The sequence below is a fragment of the Colias eurytheme genome, chromosome 5, assembly GCF_061535395.1.
Source record: "Colias eurytheme isolate Ceu_HAF_F1 chromosome 5, ilColEury1 Martin Lab GWU primary, whole genome shotgun sequence".
NCBI lineage: Eukaryota > Metazoa > Arthropoda > Insecta > Lepidoptera > Pieridae > Colias > Colias eurytheme.
Window position 1 is genome coordinate 3931282 of NC_142984.1, and position 21046 is coordinate 3952327.

Below are 21046 nucleotides of genomic sequence, written 5' to 3' on the forward strand. Positions count from 1 at the left end.
ATGTTACTTGGGGACCTATAAAAAGACATTACCTTAAGAGCCAGACAGTTTTCATGGTTCTTACATCTAGCCAGACACATTTAAAAAATAACTAACATATCATCAAATTCACATAACTACCTAAAAGCGTAACAAATATGAAATAACCCACTAAAACATTAGTTAACTATAATTATTAAAAAAATAAAAGTATAATATATAAGTAATAAAGTTATTACTTATCTTTTACTTAGACTTATGTTGATTTAATTTCACGTATCCCGATGACTTTTTTATTGTGTCATCGAGATACGTGAAATTTCATCAACATAAACCCCCGTAAAAGGTAAGTAATAACTTTATTATTTATATATTATACTTTTATTTTTTTAATAATTAAAGTTAACTAATGTTTTAGTGGGTTATTTCATATTTGTTACGCTTTTAGGTAGTTATGTGAATTTGATGATATGTTAGTTATTTTTTAAATGTGTCTGGCTAGATGTAAGAACCATGAAAACTGTCTGGCTCTTAAGGTAATGTCTTTTTATAGGTCCCCAAGTAACATATATAAAATTTAGCTTTTAAACTATAATGAAAGTTAGGTACAATTTTATACACCTTCACTACCTGTTTCCTGCCAAAGTAACCACAACCCAAACTTGATAGTCGCTGGTCGTTCTTATCTGTATAGGAGACATATACAGATAAACTTTCAACTTTCCGAAAGAAAGGAAAGTCTGGCCGTCGTGGGCTCTTGATCTATTAGTCTGATAACTCTGAGTAATTTTAACGTGGCATATGAACAACGTGGACGGACACATGATGTTACAAATTATGCGAAATTTATAATCATCTAAAACCATTTACTCATTTTGATATAATAGATATCATTAAGTTCTTCTAAATGCTTTTATCAAACAAATTAAAGTAATTATACATTTTACTAAGACTTGATAAAGTTAGTATGAGTTACGCCTCACGGGACGCAGAATGCTGAAAACTAAATTTTCTTTGAGTTAAAATTATTCAGTGACAAAGCTCCAAACATCGCAAAAATCATCACGGCATTTCATATTTGAATTAACGGCCAATAATAGATATAAAATACCACTCTGTACCCTATTCTTTGAGCAATGAAAAGTAAAATAGAACGATACTGATAGTGATAATCCATATACATACTTCGCAATACTAACATAATTTCTCAAGTGGTAATTAGTAGCGTAGTATGAATTGCTTCATGATAATAATATTTCATTTTAATGTTTAAGAGTTTTGACCTTGGCATTTCACAGACAAATGATTTAACTATTTGAGACTAACTAATGAGATTGCATCTAATGAGTGTTAAATATTTGAAAGTAAAAAGAAAAGATTAATGAGTTGCGATAATCTTGAATTATTTATTGATATAATGGTGAACTCAGTCACCTCGCAGAAAAACGATCTTAATGATGTAACAAATTAGCACTCTACATTCATGTATTATCATGTAACGTAGTAAATAGCCAATATATTATAATGAGTCTACGTTTTAGAATCTTACATAAGGAACAACTTTCATAATCTTTAATGGAATTATGTTTTTATGTATGTTTATACTTTATACATCTGTATCTCACAAGTGGACCTTACAATGCAAGGAAATCGATAACACTTATTATATGGCAATTTAATGAAGTACCTAGTACCAAATGCTTAACAAAATGTTTATGATCTAAGTATTACAAAAACTAAGTTATTAAAACAAATGGTGAGAAAGCAAGCAAACATCAAAAAATAGCATAAAACAACTTGCTTACAGCACGTTTTAGAAAATTAACAAGTCATTTTTTACAGGTATGGCCTTACCTACGAAGAGATAGAGAAGGGTCTACCCCTCATAGACACTTCTCGAACCCTCATTCGTGAGGTGTGTCCTCCAGTCTTCTCTCATGTTGAGTGCCGCGCCGGCAAGTACCGTAGATTGGATGGTCTGTGTAACAACTTGCAGCATCCCACTTGGGGCGCTACTATGGCTCCTTTCCAGAGGTAATATTAAGTTATATTTGTTACTAATTTAAGGTAAGTACCTATAGTATTAGAAAATATAACTATTGGGTTTTGTGTGTTTAATATTAATTGTTCCTGTATGCTCTACAACGAAAAAGTACTCCACGAAATTAGATTGATGGACGATAAAAATAAATCAGCCTGGGATTTAACATGCTTAATTTTCATCCAGATTAGTGAAATTGCGGGCTAAAGCGGGCTTAATTAATGTTACATGTACATTTAAACCATCCCTATAAAAAGCATAAATTTTTCAAAATCCCATGTTGCACCTACCTAATAAAACGTACTAAGTATCCATTGAATCCTGATTGTAAAAGGGTCTGAATACAATCTAAACAAATAAAACAAAGCTTTTGAGTTTATATATCTATTTCATAAGTTCTTTTTACATCGATCCTTAGGCTTATCGGTCCGCTCTTCGCGGACGGTATCAACGCGCCTCGCATTTCGCACTCCGGGCACGACCTGCCCCTCTCCCGTGTGGTGTCCCGCACCATGCACCCAGACGACGGGTTCCATGACCACGCGGGCACTGTGATGGTGATCGCCTGGGGACAGTTCATGGACCACGACTATACGCTCACTGGGACGCCGCTTGGTAAGGACGCTTTTTAGTGTTTAATTGTGTGAAATGAAGAGATTCCAGTTGTTTAAATACACGCTAGCACTAGCTAGCTAGCGAGTTTATTATAATCTATATACATATATAAAACTCAAAGGTGACTGATGTAGTGATCTGTCAACGCACAGCCCAAACCACTGGACGTATCGGGCTGAAATTTGGCATGCAGGTAGATGTTAGGACGTAGGCATCCGCTAAGAAAGGATTTCCCGAAATCCTTGCGGGAACAGGGGAAAACGGGGATGCACGTACAAAGTCGTGGGCGGAAGCTTGTATTTTATATATGCGACAGTATTTTAATGCAACAAGAATTTGTATGATTTATTGTTTTTCATCTCGTTATACTAAAAATACAATACGACGAGATCATGTTTCAAGCTGAACACTTATACTCCAATATACTTAAAACTATTATTATAAGATTATTCAGTATCATTTGTTTCAAATATAAATAACATTCAATAAAAGCTCACGATGAAAGCTTTCTGATGAAATGTGATATATGTATATCTATTGATAGTACAAAATATCGACACATATTAAATTCATATTATACAAATATTAATTTAACAACTATTTCCAGACCCAATAAACCGTAACGACCCAGAAGAGTGCTGCAAGCGACCACCACACCTCAAACACCCGTATTGTAATGAAATTCGCATTCCCGATGACGACTATTTCTACCGCCTCTTTGGAGTTAAATGTATCGACTTTGTCAGGGGCTTCCCTTCGCCAAGACCTGGCTGTAAACTTGGTAAGTTGAATAATTAAATGATTACCTATTTATAAAATTAAAACAAAAGACAACGTAAGAATTTTAGGGATAAAATGGTTAGGTTATTATGATATTTAAATTAAAATAGTATCCACAAATCATACATCATTTTTAAAATAAATCTGAAACTAGCATTTAATTCATGCTTCAAACTAATAATTTGCAAACATAAAATAGAATGCGAAATAAAACTACTAGAATGCTTTAATTTACAAAATAAAACTCATTATCTAGATAAAATCAATGTCTGGTACCTAATTATAGTGCTACACTTTCAAAACTCCCACGAATTTAAAGATAATCAGATTCATTTGCATATAAAGTTTGAGCAAAGGAAGTGCGTTACATACGTTTGTTCAAAATAGAAAGCTAAAAAAAATTCGAAAGTAAATCGAAAATTTATTAAAAACATTACCTACCATTTATCTATAGATATATTACCTACTCATACCACCTTATACTATTATCTCAAGTATTTTATCGACATATTTAAAAACAATTTATAATTGTTTTAATTAAATTTCTTCTCACAGTAAAGCTAGTTAATAAATGTCACATGTTTTCGAGCTTACGATTAGATATGCGGGTTTGTTTGTTTACATTCTATAATAGAACATAAGTGGGTTATTGAGGCTTAAATTTACGACGTATTTATGATAATGGGACATTATTTACATCATTATACTAAAATACATTGTTGTAAATATATTACATATATTATGTATAAGATAACTGTTAAACGTTTCTATGACATAGAGGTTAGATTCTTACATTTCATATCCGTTTTTAATCCATTTTCTTTACCCAGATTTAGAGCTTTTTTATTATTTTCCCTTTTCATTAAAATGCGTATCTTTTCAAGAACTAATACCTAAGTAATAATACAAATCAGGGATAAAAAGAATAGATCTACTACTAACTCAGGCTATATAGGTAATCATTGTACATAGCTTGGTATACCAAAGAGGTAGTCATGTAGTCATAGACGTAGGCGCAAACAAATTGTAATCGATTGCTCAACAATTGTAACAAAACTGTAGAAATGCGTGGGTAATGCGAACATTTACAGACATAGGTCACAAATGAATATAAATCACTTGCGATAGGGCTAGTTTGTTCATACTTATCTTTTGCATAATGATTATAATATGTAATGCATTAGTAATTGTCAATATATCATTGTCAAACTCCTGTCCATGTCCTTGCGAATAGCGAATGCGTAGCAAAAGTCGAGCTTTCGGTATAGAGCTTTTTGTCATTTTAGCAGCGACTATCAATCAAAAACAAAGATAATTAATGAACTACTAGACTGGGGTAGAAGCCTTTGAAAATAATGAAAAGATAAAAAAAATCGCAGTCGGATGAAACCCATTAGAGAAGGAGAGGAATATGATAAAAATGTAAGGAAAAATAAATTACGGTCAATCCGAGTTCGGGAAGCGGGAGGGGGGAGCTTTTAAGAGAAAAAAATGGTATCTCTCGATTTCCGACAAAACTACAAGTCCTATAGAAAAAAGTTCAATGGCAAAGTTGTAGGTAATTAAAAGTTCTACAACTTTTGTATTCACAATTTTTTCACATAACCTAAAAATTTTGGTGAAAAATTCAAAAAACCAAGTTTTTGGTCTTTTATTTCTATCTACTTCAAAATTTATTTTTTTTCTACGAAATTTGGTGGAAACTTACTTTATTATGTCCCAAATACACTGTAATTTATTTGATTGAAAATATTTATTTTTTCGCCTTATTTTGAATTAATACCAAAAAAACAACCTAATTTTCAATCGAAAAGTCACCCGTCAAAATATCAGCTTTTTTCAAAAACTTGGGGTGCCTTTTATTCATTGAAATCTCTACTTTCATATGGTGTAAAAAAAATAAACACCACCATAGTAAATGTTCTCAGGAAATGCATACAAACAGTCTGAAAGTTAGCTTTTACTAAATCAGGCACACTTCTCGAACTACCTGAAATGTTTTTATCGACATCATTTTGCTTTTGAATATGCTGTAAAATATTAAACTTAGAACAGATAATTATTTTTCGTTTGAAATATTACCGAAAAGCCGATACAAGAGAAGATATAAAGTTCAAGAATTGTGCCTGATTTAGTAAAAGCTAATTTTCAGACTGTTTGTATGCATTTCCTGAGAACATTTACTATGGTGGTGTTTATTTTTTTTACACCATATGAAAGTAGAGATTTCAATGAATAAAAGGCACCCCAAGTTTTTGAAAAAAGCTGATATTTTGACGGGTGACTTTTCGATTGAAAATTAGGTTGTTTTTTTGGTATTAATTCAAAATAAGGCGAAAAAATAAATATTTTCAATCAAATAAATTACAGTGTATTTGGGACATAATAAAGTAAGTTTCCACCAAATTTCGTAGAAAAAAAATAAATTTTGAAGTAGATAGAAATAAAAGACAAAAAACTTGGTTTTTTGAATTTTTCACCAAAATTTTTAGGTTATGTGAAAAAATTGTGAATACAAAAGTTGTAGAACTTTTAATTACCTACAACTTTGCCATTGAACTTTTTTCTATAGGACTTGTAGTTTTGTCGGAAATCGAGAGAAACCATTTTTTTCTCTTAAAAGCTTCCCCCTCCCGCTTCCCGAACTCGGATTGACCGTAATTTATTTTTCCTTACATTTTTATCATATTCCCCTCCTTTTCTAATGGGTTTCATCCGACTGCGATTTTTTTTTGTTTCAAAAATTATCTACTCTAGTCTATACTTACTGTAAAATATTTTGTACAACAAAATGAATAAATATTGATTGACAAAACGAAACGGTTTCATATTCAATATTTTTAAAATAGCAGTTTATTTTTGCGTCTCACGCTTTGCTGGCAAAAAGAAAACCGCTAATTCGTTCAACTTTGTATACATTATACCTACTTACGTTGTTATTCAACAACACTATAAAAGCGTCATTAAGGCGTTAGGTATATCATAATGTACGGTAGTATTCAATAAAAGATCGTCTGAGATACAATCATGTGACCGGTTCTGACCTGGGATCAAATAAGTGAAAGCTTAGTCCGTCTGAGCTATATATTTTAATAATATAACAACAACACTTTTCTCTTAAAATATTTATTGCCAGATTATCACGTGTGCAGAGAGTGTTTTATGTTAAGATGAAACTTTTTATAGAGAACTAGATGAAACTCAAGTGACACTCAATTCTACTATACCCTTTTCTTTTAGTTCATTGTTTATGGGTGGTAGATCCGTGGTAGACAACGATAGGGTCTTAAATTTCCCCATTATCTTGTAAGCTATTTTCACGTAAATGTATCGCAAGATAGTGTATTAGTAAATATATTGTTGTCAATTTATATTTCTTATTATATTAGGTACTTTCAGTTTCAAACTGCGCTCAAATAATGATGCACTCGTACTTTTACTTTCAAATGCGTAATTCACTGGAACTTTTTAAACAGGAAGTTTATTGAAGAGGTCTTTTACATTATGAGATTTTTACATAACATTCTTGCTGTGGCTTTAATCGCGTGGTTATCATGGTGACCACAATGTAATAGGTAATAATAATAATAATAACCCCCCGACGTATCTCTACGTTGCCGTCGTGGAGGGGCTTGTGTGCCTCAATGAGCACTAGAGCTATGCCAGTAGAGCTACTCATGCTGGAAAGGTCTAGGGGGAGAGGTCAGACTAAAAGAGGTACAACCAATGTTTTTAGCCCGGTCACAAGCTAAAAATATGGTCTTTTCTCACTTCTCCTTTCTCTTCCTTCTTCCTGTTATTTCACCACTCTTCCCATACTCTTTTCTTTCACTTTATTAATTTACTTTCTCTCTTTACTTGTTCCTTCTAATGTCATAATTCACTATTCTACTCTTACCCATACCACTTTAATTATCTCGTTAGATAATATGCGATGCGCCTTAGAAATAGAGTATTACCCCAGGCGGGTACCAAAGCTAACCGCGATGGAGAATCCCGCCCCGAGCCGACGAGCTCGGGCTGCCCCTCGTATTCTGGGGGGGGCACCGTATCGCCAATTGTCTCTTGTCCAACCGCGACAGCCCAATCTGTAGAATCAATATCATGTTCTTCACCTTCGTCATTGTTTTCATCAATACCATCATCACCACTCTCATTGCTCCATTATCAAGAATCAAGCTCATCCAATGTATCACCTTCATCTTCATTACAATCCATTGGGGATGTTGTGCAGGAGGCTACTTCAGCTAAAGTTACTGCACCCGCCCCAGATGGAAGGCGCACACGTAAAACGTGGACCAAAGAAATGAACATTTTCATCATGCGCCACTATTTCATCCTCACAAACTTAGAATCAAACACAAGAACGTACCTGACACCATTACATGCACGTTTTACTGCGGAATACCCTGAAATGAACGTAGGAAAACAAAGAATAGGAGATCAACGTCGTGCTATTGTTCAACGCAACTTCCTTACAAAACAAGAAATTAATAATATCAAGGAAGAAATTAGAATTCTACTACAAAACCCTACACCCGCAGAAGTGAACGCGACTACAGAGCACACCCAACAGGGTAGGATCAGATGGTCAGATAATCTTAACGAAACCATAATGAGAAGTTACTACCGACTCACAAACCTTGAAACCGATTTAACTACTTATAGACCTTTACTTCATCAGGATATAATTACTAAATGCCCTTCAATAGCTCACCTTTCAGTACAAAGAATAGCTGACCAACGCAGATCTATTGTCAATAATCACCTCTTGTCCAATGATAGATTAAATAGAATTAGAGAAGAAGTAAGAAACGAATTAAATACTTCAGCTTTACAATCACAACATATAGATGAAAATATTTCAGTTTCTACAATTCACCCATCACAAATACACAACGAACACCATACTTTGCAATCAACACAAACCACCACAAACGATGATATCACAAATCCAATGCAAATAACAGACGACCCGCCAAGTTTACCTCTGGAACTCGCACAACAATTAGAGGACATGTATGCAGAAACTTATAATAAATTTAAAGATTCGAACCCAACAACCCGGCCTTATATACCCAAACTAAAATCATCTAAAAAGCTATCATCCATAATTAACCATTTGAATAACGTAACTCTCCCAAACATATTTACACCTGACACTAGCTTCAATGTAATACAAACCTCTATTTATTGTGCGGCATACACTTCAGCTAAATTTAATGGGGCCCGAATTAGAGACATCAGCCTAAATACCATAAAACCACAAGCACCTTGGTGGAAAAGACGATTAGAAGATAGGATAAGCGATCTTAGAGCAAATATTGGGAGGCTAACTGAATATGCTAGAGGTATTAGGTCACCAGCTTTAGAAAAGCATCTGTCTAAGATAAAACAAAAATACAGAATACACACTCAACATGAAACTCAAAACACTGACATAGCACACTTCCTTGACACACTGAAACAAAAATTAAACGCCTTAGCAAACCGATTAAAAAGATATAAACTAACAACTCTTAGAAAAACACAAAATAAACAATTCTGCAATAGTGAAAAACTCTTTTACAGGAAACTCACACAACATCAAAGTCAACAAGAAAATAGCGCAACTGTGCCTACCCCTGAATCCCTTAAAGCATTTTGGTCAAATATCTGGTCTAATCAAATTGAACACCAACACAATCACTGGATAGAAGAAGATAAGGAAAGATTTAAGGATACACCTGAAATGAAATTTGAACAAATTCATTTAGACCTTTTTAAAAATGTAATAGCAAAAACTCATAACTGGAAAGCTACTGGAACCGACAACATACACAATTTTTGGTATAAAAAACTTACATCCACCCATGAATTACTACTCAAACACATTAATACATTCATTAACTCACCCGATACCATGCCACAATATATCACACAAGGTATTACATACATGTTACCAAAAGATCCATCAGACACATCGAACCCTGCAAAATATCGCCCGATCACCTGTTTACAAAATATATATAAGATCATCACATCAGCTTTAAGTGAAACAATACATAGACATATACAAGAACAAAACATTTTATCAGAGGAACAAAAAGGATGCCGAAAAAACAGTCAGGGATGCAAAGAACAACTTACTATTGACGCTGTAGTATCAAAGCTAGCACTCAAACAAAAACGTAGCATTTACACTATGTATATAGATTATAAAAAGGCTTTTGATTCAATTCCACACTCTTGGCTACTATACATATTAAAACACTACAAAATTAATCCGATAATTATTCATTTTCTAAAAAACATTATGCTTAACTGGTATACAAAATTAAAAATATGCAATTTTGATAAAACTACTGAAACCGATTTCATCCCCATAAGAAGAGGTATTTTCCAAGGAGATGCCTTAAGCCCCTTATGGTTTTGCCTTGCCCTTAACCCGTTATCCCACATGCTTAATAAAAATAACATAGGATTTAAAATAACACACAATACAGAAAACATAACTCTTTCACATCTCATGTATATGGATGATATAAAACTTTTTGCAGGCACGCTAAACGAAATTCATACGCTTGCCGATATTACGCAGATATTTTCAAAAGATGTAGGCATGGAATTCGGAATCGATAAATGCAAAATCCAATCAATCAATAGAGGGGTGATAGAACATAATGTGTACCAATTAGCGAATCATGATACCATAGAAACGGTGGACCCCGCTGAAGGGTACAAATATTTGGGCTACTACCAGTCACAAGAAATTCACCACAAGGACACTAAAAAACTACTTCAAGATAATTTCAGACAACGACTACATAAAATATTACACACTCACCCCAATGCTAAAAATACTACTAAAGCCATCAACACTTTTGCTATCCCCGTTTTAACATACTCGTTTGGGATCATACGCTGGACAAAATCGGAACTTGCTACGCTACAAAGAATAATAAATACTACAATGACAAAACACAGAAAACATCACCCTAGAGCCTGTATCCAAAGATTAACCCTACCTAAAATTGAGGGCGGTAGAGGAATCATAGATATAACAAACCTCCACAATAAACAGATCACACTACTTAGGGCCTTTTTTCATAATCGCTCACACCAATCACGTTTACACCAAGTTATATGTCAGGTAGATACATTCACTCCACTTACACTCTCCGACTTCAACAAACAAATAAACATAATCACCAAACAACAAAAGATAGACTTATGGACCCAAAAATCTCTCCATGGCCGACACCGCCTGGACTTGACCAATCCAATAGTGGACAAGATAGCGTCAAACGCTTGGTTAAAGAGGGGTGAACTGTTTCCCGAAACAGAAGGCTTTATGTTAGCAATTCAGGATCAGATTATAGACACTAAAAATTACAGGAAGTACATTATTCGCGATAGCAGCTCCAGAAGTGACCACTGTCGACACTGCCACAAGCAACCGGAAACGATTCAACATATAACTGGCGCATGTTCATCAATCACTCAAACTGATTATAAACACAGGCACGACCAGGTAGCAGCCATCATTCACCAAACACTCGCCTACAAATACCAACTAATAACGGAAAAAGTACCCTACTACAAATATACACCACAAATAATTTTAGACACCGCAGATTTCAAAATTTACTGGGATAGAACAATACTTACTGACAAAACCATTCACCACAATCGACCAGATATCACACTTCACGACAAGAAAAATAAAACCGTATATTTAATAGATGTAGCAATCCCCAACACGCACAATCTTAACACCACTCATACTAGCAAACTGACAAAATATACAGACCTTACTATAGAACTTAAATCTCAATGGCAGGTAAATACAGTCAAGACAATTCCAATTATAATTTCTAGCACAGGCGTCATACCGAAAACACTCCACGCTAGTCTTAAAATCTTAAATTTACACCCACTCACTTTTATACTTCTACAAAAAGCTGTGATATTAAACACCTGTAGGATTGTTAGGAAGTTCTTGTCAATTGACTAATTATAAGGTAACCATAGTTGTTTGGCCAAAAGCCCGCAACCTTGGTTTAATTCCCCAGTAATGGGCGAGGTATTTATGACCTAAAAAACATAATAATAATAATAATAACCCCCCGTCGTATCCTTACGTTGCCGTCGTGGTGGGGCTTGTGAGCCTTAATGAGCGCTAGAGCTATGCCGGTAGAGTTACTCATGCCGGACAGGTCTAGGGTGAAAGGACTGACCAAGAAGGGTACACCAATGCTTTTGACCCAGTCACAGGCCAAAGGTATTTCTTCCTTCTTCCTCTTTAACCATTTTTAGTTAACTCTCTCCTTATATCATATTACTCTCTATCTTTTCAACATACTCTGTTACTGTATGATTCTCTTCTTCATCCATTCACCCAAGCCACGGTGGAACAGCATACGCCAAGGGCTGCGTGGCTAAAGGAGTGTTTAGTCGTTAGTATGCGAACTCGGAATACCAGGGAATCTTCCGTTTTAATTACCCTTACCGCGGTGAACGCAGGGCTCTGCCGCGGTTGACGATTATGTCCCTAGCTTCTAAAAATACAACATGATAACCAGGTCTAAATCAAAAAGGACCGCGCAAAGAATAGAAAGTGAAGATGTTGGATATAAACACGTTACATCCCCATCTTCTTCATCATCAAAATCACAATTATCATTATATTCATCATCATCATCATCATGCTTCCGATCTCCAACCATATCATTATCATCATCATCATCATCCAACTTAGGGCTAACGGATGTTGCACAGGAGGCAGAATCTGTCCAAGTACCTGTGCCCAACGTTAGTGCTGCAGAGGTGCGTAAAAGATGGAGTAAAGAAATGAATGAGTTCATCTTGCGCACATATCTTCTACTCACAAATATGGAATCGGACACTAATGCATACTTACCACCACTACACACTAAATTTTTAGAAAAGTATCCTTATATGGAAGTAAGCAGACAGAGAATTGGTGATCAGCGAAGAGCAATCATTCAAAAAAATTTATTACCAAAAACTACTATAGACAGGATTTACGAAGAAGTTAGAATAGAACTACAAACTAACAATAATTATCACTCCGCGCAACTATTATCGAACACGGGTACACAAATAGGGCAACGCATGAAATGGACGAAGGAATACAACGAGTCAATATTGAAAATATACTTAAGAATTACACAATTGGAATCTAATAAGACAGCGTATAGAAAATTACTACATGAAGAATTTATAGCTACACACCCGGAATTAGGTCACTTATCAGAACAACGAATAGCGGATCAAAGAAGAGCCATCATTAACAATAAGTATATAACGGACAACAGACTAGCAGAAATCAAACAAGAAATCTCCAATGAATTAAAGATCCAAAATAGAGAAAACAATTACTCACAGTCACTAGGTACACAGCCGCAGCAACAATTAGAAGCAGCAAATATAAACAATACATACACGAGCCACGAGGAAGAAAACATTCACACCGAAGAACAAGCCTTGTCTGGGGACAATACTTTACAGGAACTTACTGCCCCGATTTATAATACTACTGAAACTACTGTTGACCTGAACCAAAAAATAGAAAGCACCTTTCATGAAGCAGAACAACTCTTTGCTAACACTGACCCTACAAGTAGACCCTTCATCCGACGACAAAAGCTAACCAAAAAGTTCTCAACTATAGTACAATACATTAATACAACGATATTACCCACCAAATTGCACCCAGATATAGAGTTTAACACTTTACACAACATACTGTACTGTGCGGCGTGGACTGCGGCTAAGTGTAACGGGACAAAAATAGAACAGCAGTTGCAAGAGATTCACCACACACAAACTAAAAAAATCCCATCATGGCAAAAAAGACTCGAAAAACAGATTGCAGATTTGCGGGCAAGTATAGGTAGAGTTACACAATTTATAAATGGCAATAGAAGCCGAAGAATTATATCAACAGTCGAAACAATTAAATTGAAATATGCAACACACGCTCAGCACGAAAATAGCAACTCAGATCCTAAACACTTCTTGGATACACTAAAACAAAAATTAAGCGCAAAATCAGCTAGACTTAAACGATATCTTAAATGTACAGCACGTAAAAAACAAAATGCAATATTTATAAGTAATGAAAAAGGCTTCTATAGAACTTTGAATTCATCGGAAAATAACACAATAAATCGTAATAATAATATACCTTCAAAAGAAGCATTACGTGAATTTTGGGCGAATATCTGGGAGAATCCTGAACAACATAGCGACAATACAGAATGGATTAAAGAACTGCAACAAGAAACTAGTGGGATTTGCGACATGGAGTTTGAATTCATACCAGCAGATATATTCATAGACGTTATCCAACGAACACACAATTGGAAAGCACCCGGTACAGATCACATACATAATTATTGGTACAAAAAGTTTACTTGCTTATACCCTTATATACACAATCATATAAATGCATTCATCCAATCACCACATACATTACCGACATTTATAACACACGGAATTACATACATGCTACCCAAAGATCCTGATGACACTTGTAACCCAGCCAAATATCGACCAATCACTTGTCTGCAAACATTCTACAAAATATTAACCGCGTGCATAAGCCGAGTTATTAACCAACATTTAACTAAATATAATATTCTGGCAGAGCAACAGAAGGGCTGCAGAAAGGATAGTCAAGGGTGTAAGGAGCAATTAACAATCGATGCTATTGCCATGAAGACTGCAACAAACCAAAAAAAGGATATATATTCTATGTTTATTGATTACCAGAAAGCCTTTGATTCCGTACCACATAGCTGGTTATTAGAAGTCTTAAATTTATATAAAATACATCCAGTACTCACAAATTTTCTAAAAACATCTATGACAAATTGGCAAACTGCACTTAAAATAAAATCTTCTTGTGAAACTCTAACTACTGAACCTATTCAAATTCAACGTGGCATCTTTCAAGGGGATGCCCTTAGTCCTTTGTGGTTTTGTTTAGCCCTCAATCCCCTTTCCCAACTATTAGACAAATCAAATGAAGGATTTTTATTAGAAAACAACAATACTCATTACAAATTAAGTCACCTCATGTATATGGATGACATAAAGTTATTCGCAGCAGATAAGAGAACATTATTTAAATTAGCAGATATCACACAAACATTTTCACAAGATATAAGAATGCAATTCGGAGTGGATAAATGTAAAATATTATCCATATCTAAAGGTAAAATAAGGGAGGATAACTATACATTAGAAAACGGAGAAATTATTGAACCGATGACTGAACATAATAGCTATAAATATCTAGGATTTAAACAATTAAAACAGATAGCTCATAAGGAAACCATATTAGATTTAAAAAAAAGATTCACACACCGCCTAAGACTAATATTAAAAACCCATCTTAATTCTAAAAATACAATCAAAGCCATTAATACTTTTGCCATACCTATTTTGACGTATTCATTTGGTATTATAAATTGGTCGAAAACAGATTTACAAAGCTTACAGAGAACCGTAAATACAAATTTAACAAAATACAGGAAGCACCATCCGAAGTCTTGTGTACAGAGATTAACGTTGCCGCGCTCAGAAGGAGGGAGAGGATTGATAGATATACAAAACCTTCACAATCAACAGATCCGGACACTTAGAAGCTATTTCCACACGAAATCGGAACACTCACTACTACACAAACACGCAACCCAGCTAGACAAAAAACTAACTCCACTCAACCTTCACGACACTAACCCTCAGCAAAACGAACACAGCGTAAGCATACAGCAGAAGCTCTTGGAATGGTCTAGTAAGGCCCTGCATGGTAGACATCGATCTCATCTGTGCCAGGCTCATGTTGATAGAGAAAAGTCGAATGAATGGATAAGAAGAGGAGATTTATTCCCAGAAACTGAGGGTTTTATGCTAGCCATCCAGGATGAAGTTATTGCCACACGAAATTACATAAAACACATCATAAAGGATTCTAATCAGACTTCAGACCAGTGCAGACATTGTAACGCAGGCATAGAAAATATTCAACACATTACCGGAGCATGTAAATCATTGGCGCAAACTGATTATAAGCATCGTCATGACCAAGTAGCAGCAATTATTCATCAATTCTTAGCTCATAAGTACAATTTCATCAAAAAAATAGAGCCATACTATAAATATAAACCCGAAATCATATTAGACAATAGTAATTATAAAATTTACTGGGATAGGACAATCATAACCGATAAAACAATTCATTACAATAGACCGGATATCACTGTACACGATAAATTTCAACAAAATGTTTACTTAATAGATATAGCTATACCTAACTCACATAATATACAATCCACTATATCAGAAAAATTAAGAAAGTATCAGGATTTAGCCATAGAAATCAAAACACAATGGAATGTGAAAACAGTCCACATAGTTCCGATAGTTCTGTCAGCCACCGGTATAATCCCTAAAACACTTATAAACAATTTAAACACTCTAGAACTACCATCACACACATTCAACATGCTACAGAAAGCAACCATCCTTAACACATGCCGAATAACGCGGAAGTTCTTAACATCATCCACTTTATCATCAACATACACAATATAAAGTATTCCGTTGCACGCTTGGCCTAGGCCCGCGTGTAATGAGTATCCCTTTCAAGTAAAGGAGAAAAAAAAATATAAAAAAATAATAATAAACTCTTTATTGTACACCAAATAAAAACAATACAAAAGAATAACAGCAAATAGGATTATTGTACAATAGGCGGTCTTATCACTAACAAGTGATTTCTACCAGACAAGGTACAGGATTTTCAATTATTACCTACGTGTTCTAATTTTATTTATTTATTTATTTATTTATCATTTATTCAGGAAATTATTAATACTTAAGACTAAACAATTTAAAAATACTTACTTACTTAAAAACTAAAATTACATTGACATATAAAAAAATAAAAAGCAATATTCCCTGAAAAGGTCTTGGCTCAGCACAATGCCATAGTTCTTTGAACCATGACGCTGGTATTCTGCCAAGACCCATTCGAGGAAGTTCAGCGTACCAAACATAAATTAATATAAATTAATATTTTACGTTCCTATTACATCATTCCTTCCTCTGCTGTATTTTTATAAGTTATTTTATACGCGAAGTGAAAATATTTTAGTATTTTTAAAGGATTGTTCCAATAAGAAGAAGTAAAGCGTTTTTTTTGTGTTGAATAGGTAATCCTGTAGACAAAAGTTACATTTGAAATCCTATTCATAAACTTACATGCACTATGTCAGGTATAGTGTGTTTAGATATAAGATTCTTGGCCGTACCTATAGTGTATCCTTGACTTGCAAAACTCATTCATAAGACGCACAGAGCAATTCAAATACATAGTTGACTAATGCACCGTGTCGAAGTAACGGACATTACTTGAACATTAGTTTACAGTGTAGGTACAGTGTATGTACACCTAGATTTACATTTTAAGATATATGACGTGACAAAATAACCATTTATTTTATGTTAAGTAAATATTACATTGGGAAATTTAAATCATTCTAGCCTGCTTGATGTGTAGCAATCATTTCACGTCGGCCACAGATTAAATAAGGCATTTATCATGTAATTAAAACGTTTATTTTTTAAATTATAACTCGCCAAATAGGTAGTATAAATTATATTTCTAAGTATCGCTATTTGTTGAAAAGTTAAATAAATATCTAACAGTTAAATCTAATATCTAATATTCTAATATTCTAATATTTCTAATATTTTCTAATATCTAATATTCTAATATATCTAATATCTAATATCTAATATATATTATAAAGGCGAAAGTTTGTAAGGATGTATGGATGTATGGATGTATGGATGTATGGATGTATGGATGTTTGTTACTCTTTCACGTAAAAACTACTGAACCGATTACAATGAAATTAAGCACACATATAGAGGGTAACTTGGATTAACACATAGGATAGGTTTTATCCCGGAAATCCCACGGGAACAGGAACTATGCGGGTTTTCCTTTGAAAACGCGGGCGAAGCCGCGGGCGGAAATCTAGTAATCTATAAATATATTTTATAAAAAATATCTATTATTATATTCTAGGTTCAAGATCACCCTTCAATACTTTAACTGGAGCTATTGACGGAAATACAGTCTATGGGGTTACAGAGAAATTTGCCAGGTATGTATTACAATTTATAACAATAATAAAATCCATAAATTCAAAGAAATATTAGAATTTCTGTAGGTATACTATAGACTCAAACTTTGTTTCGCCGATCGATCGAAAAAAATCGATTGTTTCGAAGGAGTTTGATTCTATTCACTGTAACAGGAGAATAAAATATAAAGAGAAAAGATGCAATTTATAATGTCATTTTCATTCTATTTGCAGAAAATTAAGAACGGGTTACGGTGGTTTATTACGTATGAACCCAGTGTTCAAAGAATACGGTCTCAAAGACTTACTTCCTTTGAAACTTGACATTCCTGACGAAGGTTGCACGAGGCCTAACAAGAATATGTACTGTTTCGAAGCTGGTAAGTTATTTAATAGACATTTTAGAATCAGAGGACATAAAAATAGACAATTCGTTTATTGAATTAAATATGAGAAGTATGAATGTGTACCTATCTATAATAATGTACGGTCTACATATAAGTAGGTATTTAGTTTTGTGTTCAGTCACACAGAACCATTGAACTGATTTGACTGAAATTTGATATAACTTGTAGGCAATTTTATTCGGATACAAGAGCGAAGTCGAATTTGGAGTTATTGGAAATAACTTGTTTTCTCGAAAATTAACTAACAATGAAATTTTCTAGGTGAGATCCGTGTGAACGAACAGTTAGTACTAACAGTGATGCACACACTTATGGCCCGGGAACACAACCGTGTTGCCAAGGGTCTGGCTGAAGTGAACCCTCACTGGGACGATGAGACCTTATTCCAAGAGGCTCGAAGGATCAATATCGCGGAGATACAACACATCACGTATAATGAGTTCTTGCCCATATTGTTGGGTAAGGATGTTATGGAAAAGTTCGGACTGGTGCTGGAGAAAGAGGTGAGTGTTCTTAATTTAGATACTCAATAGGTATAAGACGTAAAAATGCAATACCTACGTTTGAATTATCTTTATATTTATAAATCCCTCTCTGTGACATAATTATTGTTTATTATTATCTAGAAAAGATAAATATAAATTAAAACAATACTTTTATTTTTAGGATTGGAATATGATTTTAAATACTTAATTGTTGTTTTTATGGAGTGATCCACACATTATAAAATCTTGTGGACCGTTTGCATCCCAGAGCTTTTTCCACTGCAGTGGAATTTTTTAAAAAGTTTCGGCATTTAAGAGAGCTATTTACAATAACAAGCGAATGCTCGATTTAATTCGCAACCAGTTTAAACTTTCTCCCGCCTGCTTTAAACAAATCATCCGATATTTGAGAATTCGCATTAATCACAACAACTATCCATCATACACAGTTTTCGCGAAAAGCAATTTCATTCAATACACAGCTCTACACAAGATAAGGATCATAATATATTATTCCGCTTTGCACTTTCATATGTGGTACCCTTTGGAAATCTCGTTTAGATTGGCACTAACTTTCTTTCAGATAATCCGGTTTCAATTCGTAGGTCAAATACCTTACCGTCCTACACCGAAACGTGGTTAAAAGAACAACAATAAAATAACTTACTTTATAGCCCATAACCATATTATTATAGACTATCATCTATAAGATATTTTACTAACATTCTAAATGCGTGGGCGAATCGATAGATTTTACGGTATAGGTATATCTACCATGAATTTTAACTATGAAGCCAAAATTCGTAAATAACAAGATACCTATATGTTTAATGGCTATAATAAATAATTTTTATGCTTCGATGAAATTGGGCGCACTTTCGAATCCAAAAAAACTGCTCACTGTTAAATCTATACTTTTGTATACCAATATTATGGTCATACAAATCAGTAAAATAATCGATCGGTGGAAAAAGCGATAGCGATTTATTTTTTTCTATCATACTATTTATGTGCTAACTCTATCGTTTAATTTATAAAACATATTACTTTAATACCATGCAAACTTTTTTTAATTTTATAGGGATATTGGAATGGCTACGATCCCGAAGTAAACCCGGATGTGATCGCCTCTTTTGCTGCAGCCGCTTATCGTTTCGGACATTCCCTGCTGCCCACAGCTGTTGAGAGATGGTCTAAAGCACACAAGTTTATAGGTATTTTTATTGATAACTATTCTATATTATGTTCTCATGAAAAATGACCTCTCTGTAAAAATTAACTAGTTAGCCAAGAATTTTTTATTTGAATTTCTTTTTTCCATATCACTCACAATTAAATATGTTAACATACCGTTGGTGAAATTCAATCATTTAAAAAATTGCATTATTTGAAATTTCATACTTAAACTAACATTCCGATAAAATTATCCTTTCTCTTCCAGCCTCTAAACGTCTATCGGACTTGATCCGTAGACCATACGACTTATACAGAGCGGGTGTGTTGGACGAATATGTTATGGGTCTGATGAACCAAGTTGCCCAAGCTATGGACGACTCTATCACACAAGAAGTCACTAACCACCTCTTCAAGAAAGTCGGTGCTCGATTCGGAATGGATCTTGTATCCTTCAACATGCAACGAGGCAGGGAATTCGGACTACCAGGATACATGGAGTTCAGGAAATTCTGCGGTCTCTCTGACGCTCATACTTTCTTGGATCTCTACGGCTCTATGCCCAATGAAACTTTGAGGAAATACGAGTCGATATTTGAACACCCGATTGATATAGATTTGTGGTCGGGAGGTGTCTCTGAAAGGCCTTTACGTGGATCCATGTTAGGACCTACTTTCGCGTGCATCATTGCGACGCAGTTCTCGTATTCCAGACGCGGAGATAGATTTTGGTGAGGGGATGTTTATCTATTAATACATTCTATATTCTAGGCTTGTAAAAGACAACAATTATTTGATAACATTTTCGTTATTTATAGTAAAAAAAAAGTAAAAAACTGCTTATCAAATTATTTTTATACCCACACATAGGGAGATATAAGCACACGATGATTAATTAGTAAAATTACCTATATCTAACAGCTTACTTGTCAAGCAAGAAATAGGTGTTTGATTGTTCTGTAATTAAACAAAGGCATGATAATAATTCCTTCATTTTCGCAGGTTCGAACTACCAAACCAGCCCTCATCATTCACCCCAGAGCAGTTAACAGAATTAAGAAAGTCCCGACTAGCGCGTGTTATTTGCGACAACACAGATATCATCGACACAGTACAGCTCTATCCTATGGTTTTGCCTGACCATGAACTGTAAGTATTTTTAATATATTGTAATCAAACGTTATTAGTAGGTGCATTATACATATTTTAAAAAATTAAAAATCCTTATTAAGCAGTTGATTTCACTTACATAAAACTACTCATGAATCACCTTCTAATCTTTAATAGAAAAAAGAAGTTCCAAATGCTTTTCTAACTAAACAAGACTCTACTTAAAACACTTAAAATGTTCTTCTGCCAAAGAGATGTATATGAAATGCTTATTAAATGTATTTGTGTGAT

General features: G+C 34.2%; 2 protein-coding genes across 2 annotated transcripts in view; both read left to right on the plus strand.

Annotated features, from left to right (window-relative positions):
- The window catches only part of CREG (Cellular Repressor of E1A-stimulated Genes), a 188776-nt gene that overhangs the window by 124555 nt on the left and 43175 nt on the right, over nucleotides 1–21046 (plus strand). The gene's annotated exons all lie outside the window — the stretch shown is intronic.
- The window catches only part of LOC149908397 (uncharacterized), a 37347-nt gene that overhangs the window by 12850 nt on the left and 3451 nt on the right, over nucleotides 1–21046 (plus strand). The window contains exons 5-13 of the mRNA XM_090101850.1: nucleotides 1822–2013; nucleotides 2439–2635; nucleotides 3243–3416; nucleotides 17523–17601; nucleotides 17815–17960; nucleotides 18249–18490; nucleotides 19554–19686; nucleotides 19914–20376; nucleotides 20648–20794. Coding sequence (XP_089957976.1) covers nucleotides 1822–2013; nucleotides 2439–2635; nucleotides 3243–3416; nucleotides 17523–17601; nucleotides 17815–17960; nucleotides 18249–18490; nucleotides 19554–19686; nucleotides 19914–20376; nucleotides 20648–20794 — 1773 coding nt within the window. The remainder of the gene's footprint in view (nucleotides 1–1821; nucleotides 2014–2438; nucleotides 2636–3242; nucleotides 3417–17522; nucleotides 17602–17814; nucleotides 17961–18248; nucleotides 18491–19553; nucleotides 19687–19913; nucleotides 20377–20647; nucleotides 20795–21046) is intronic.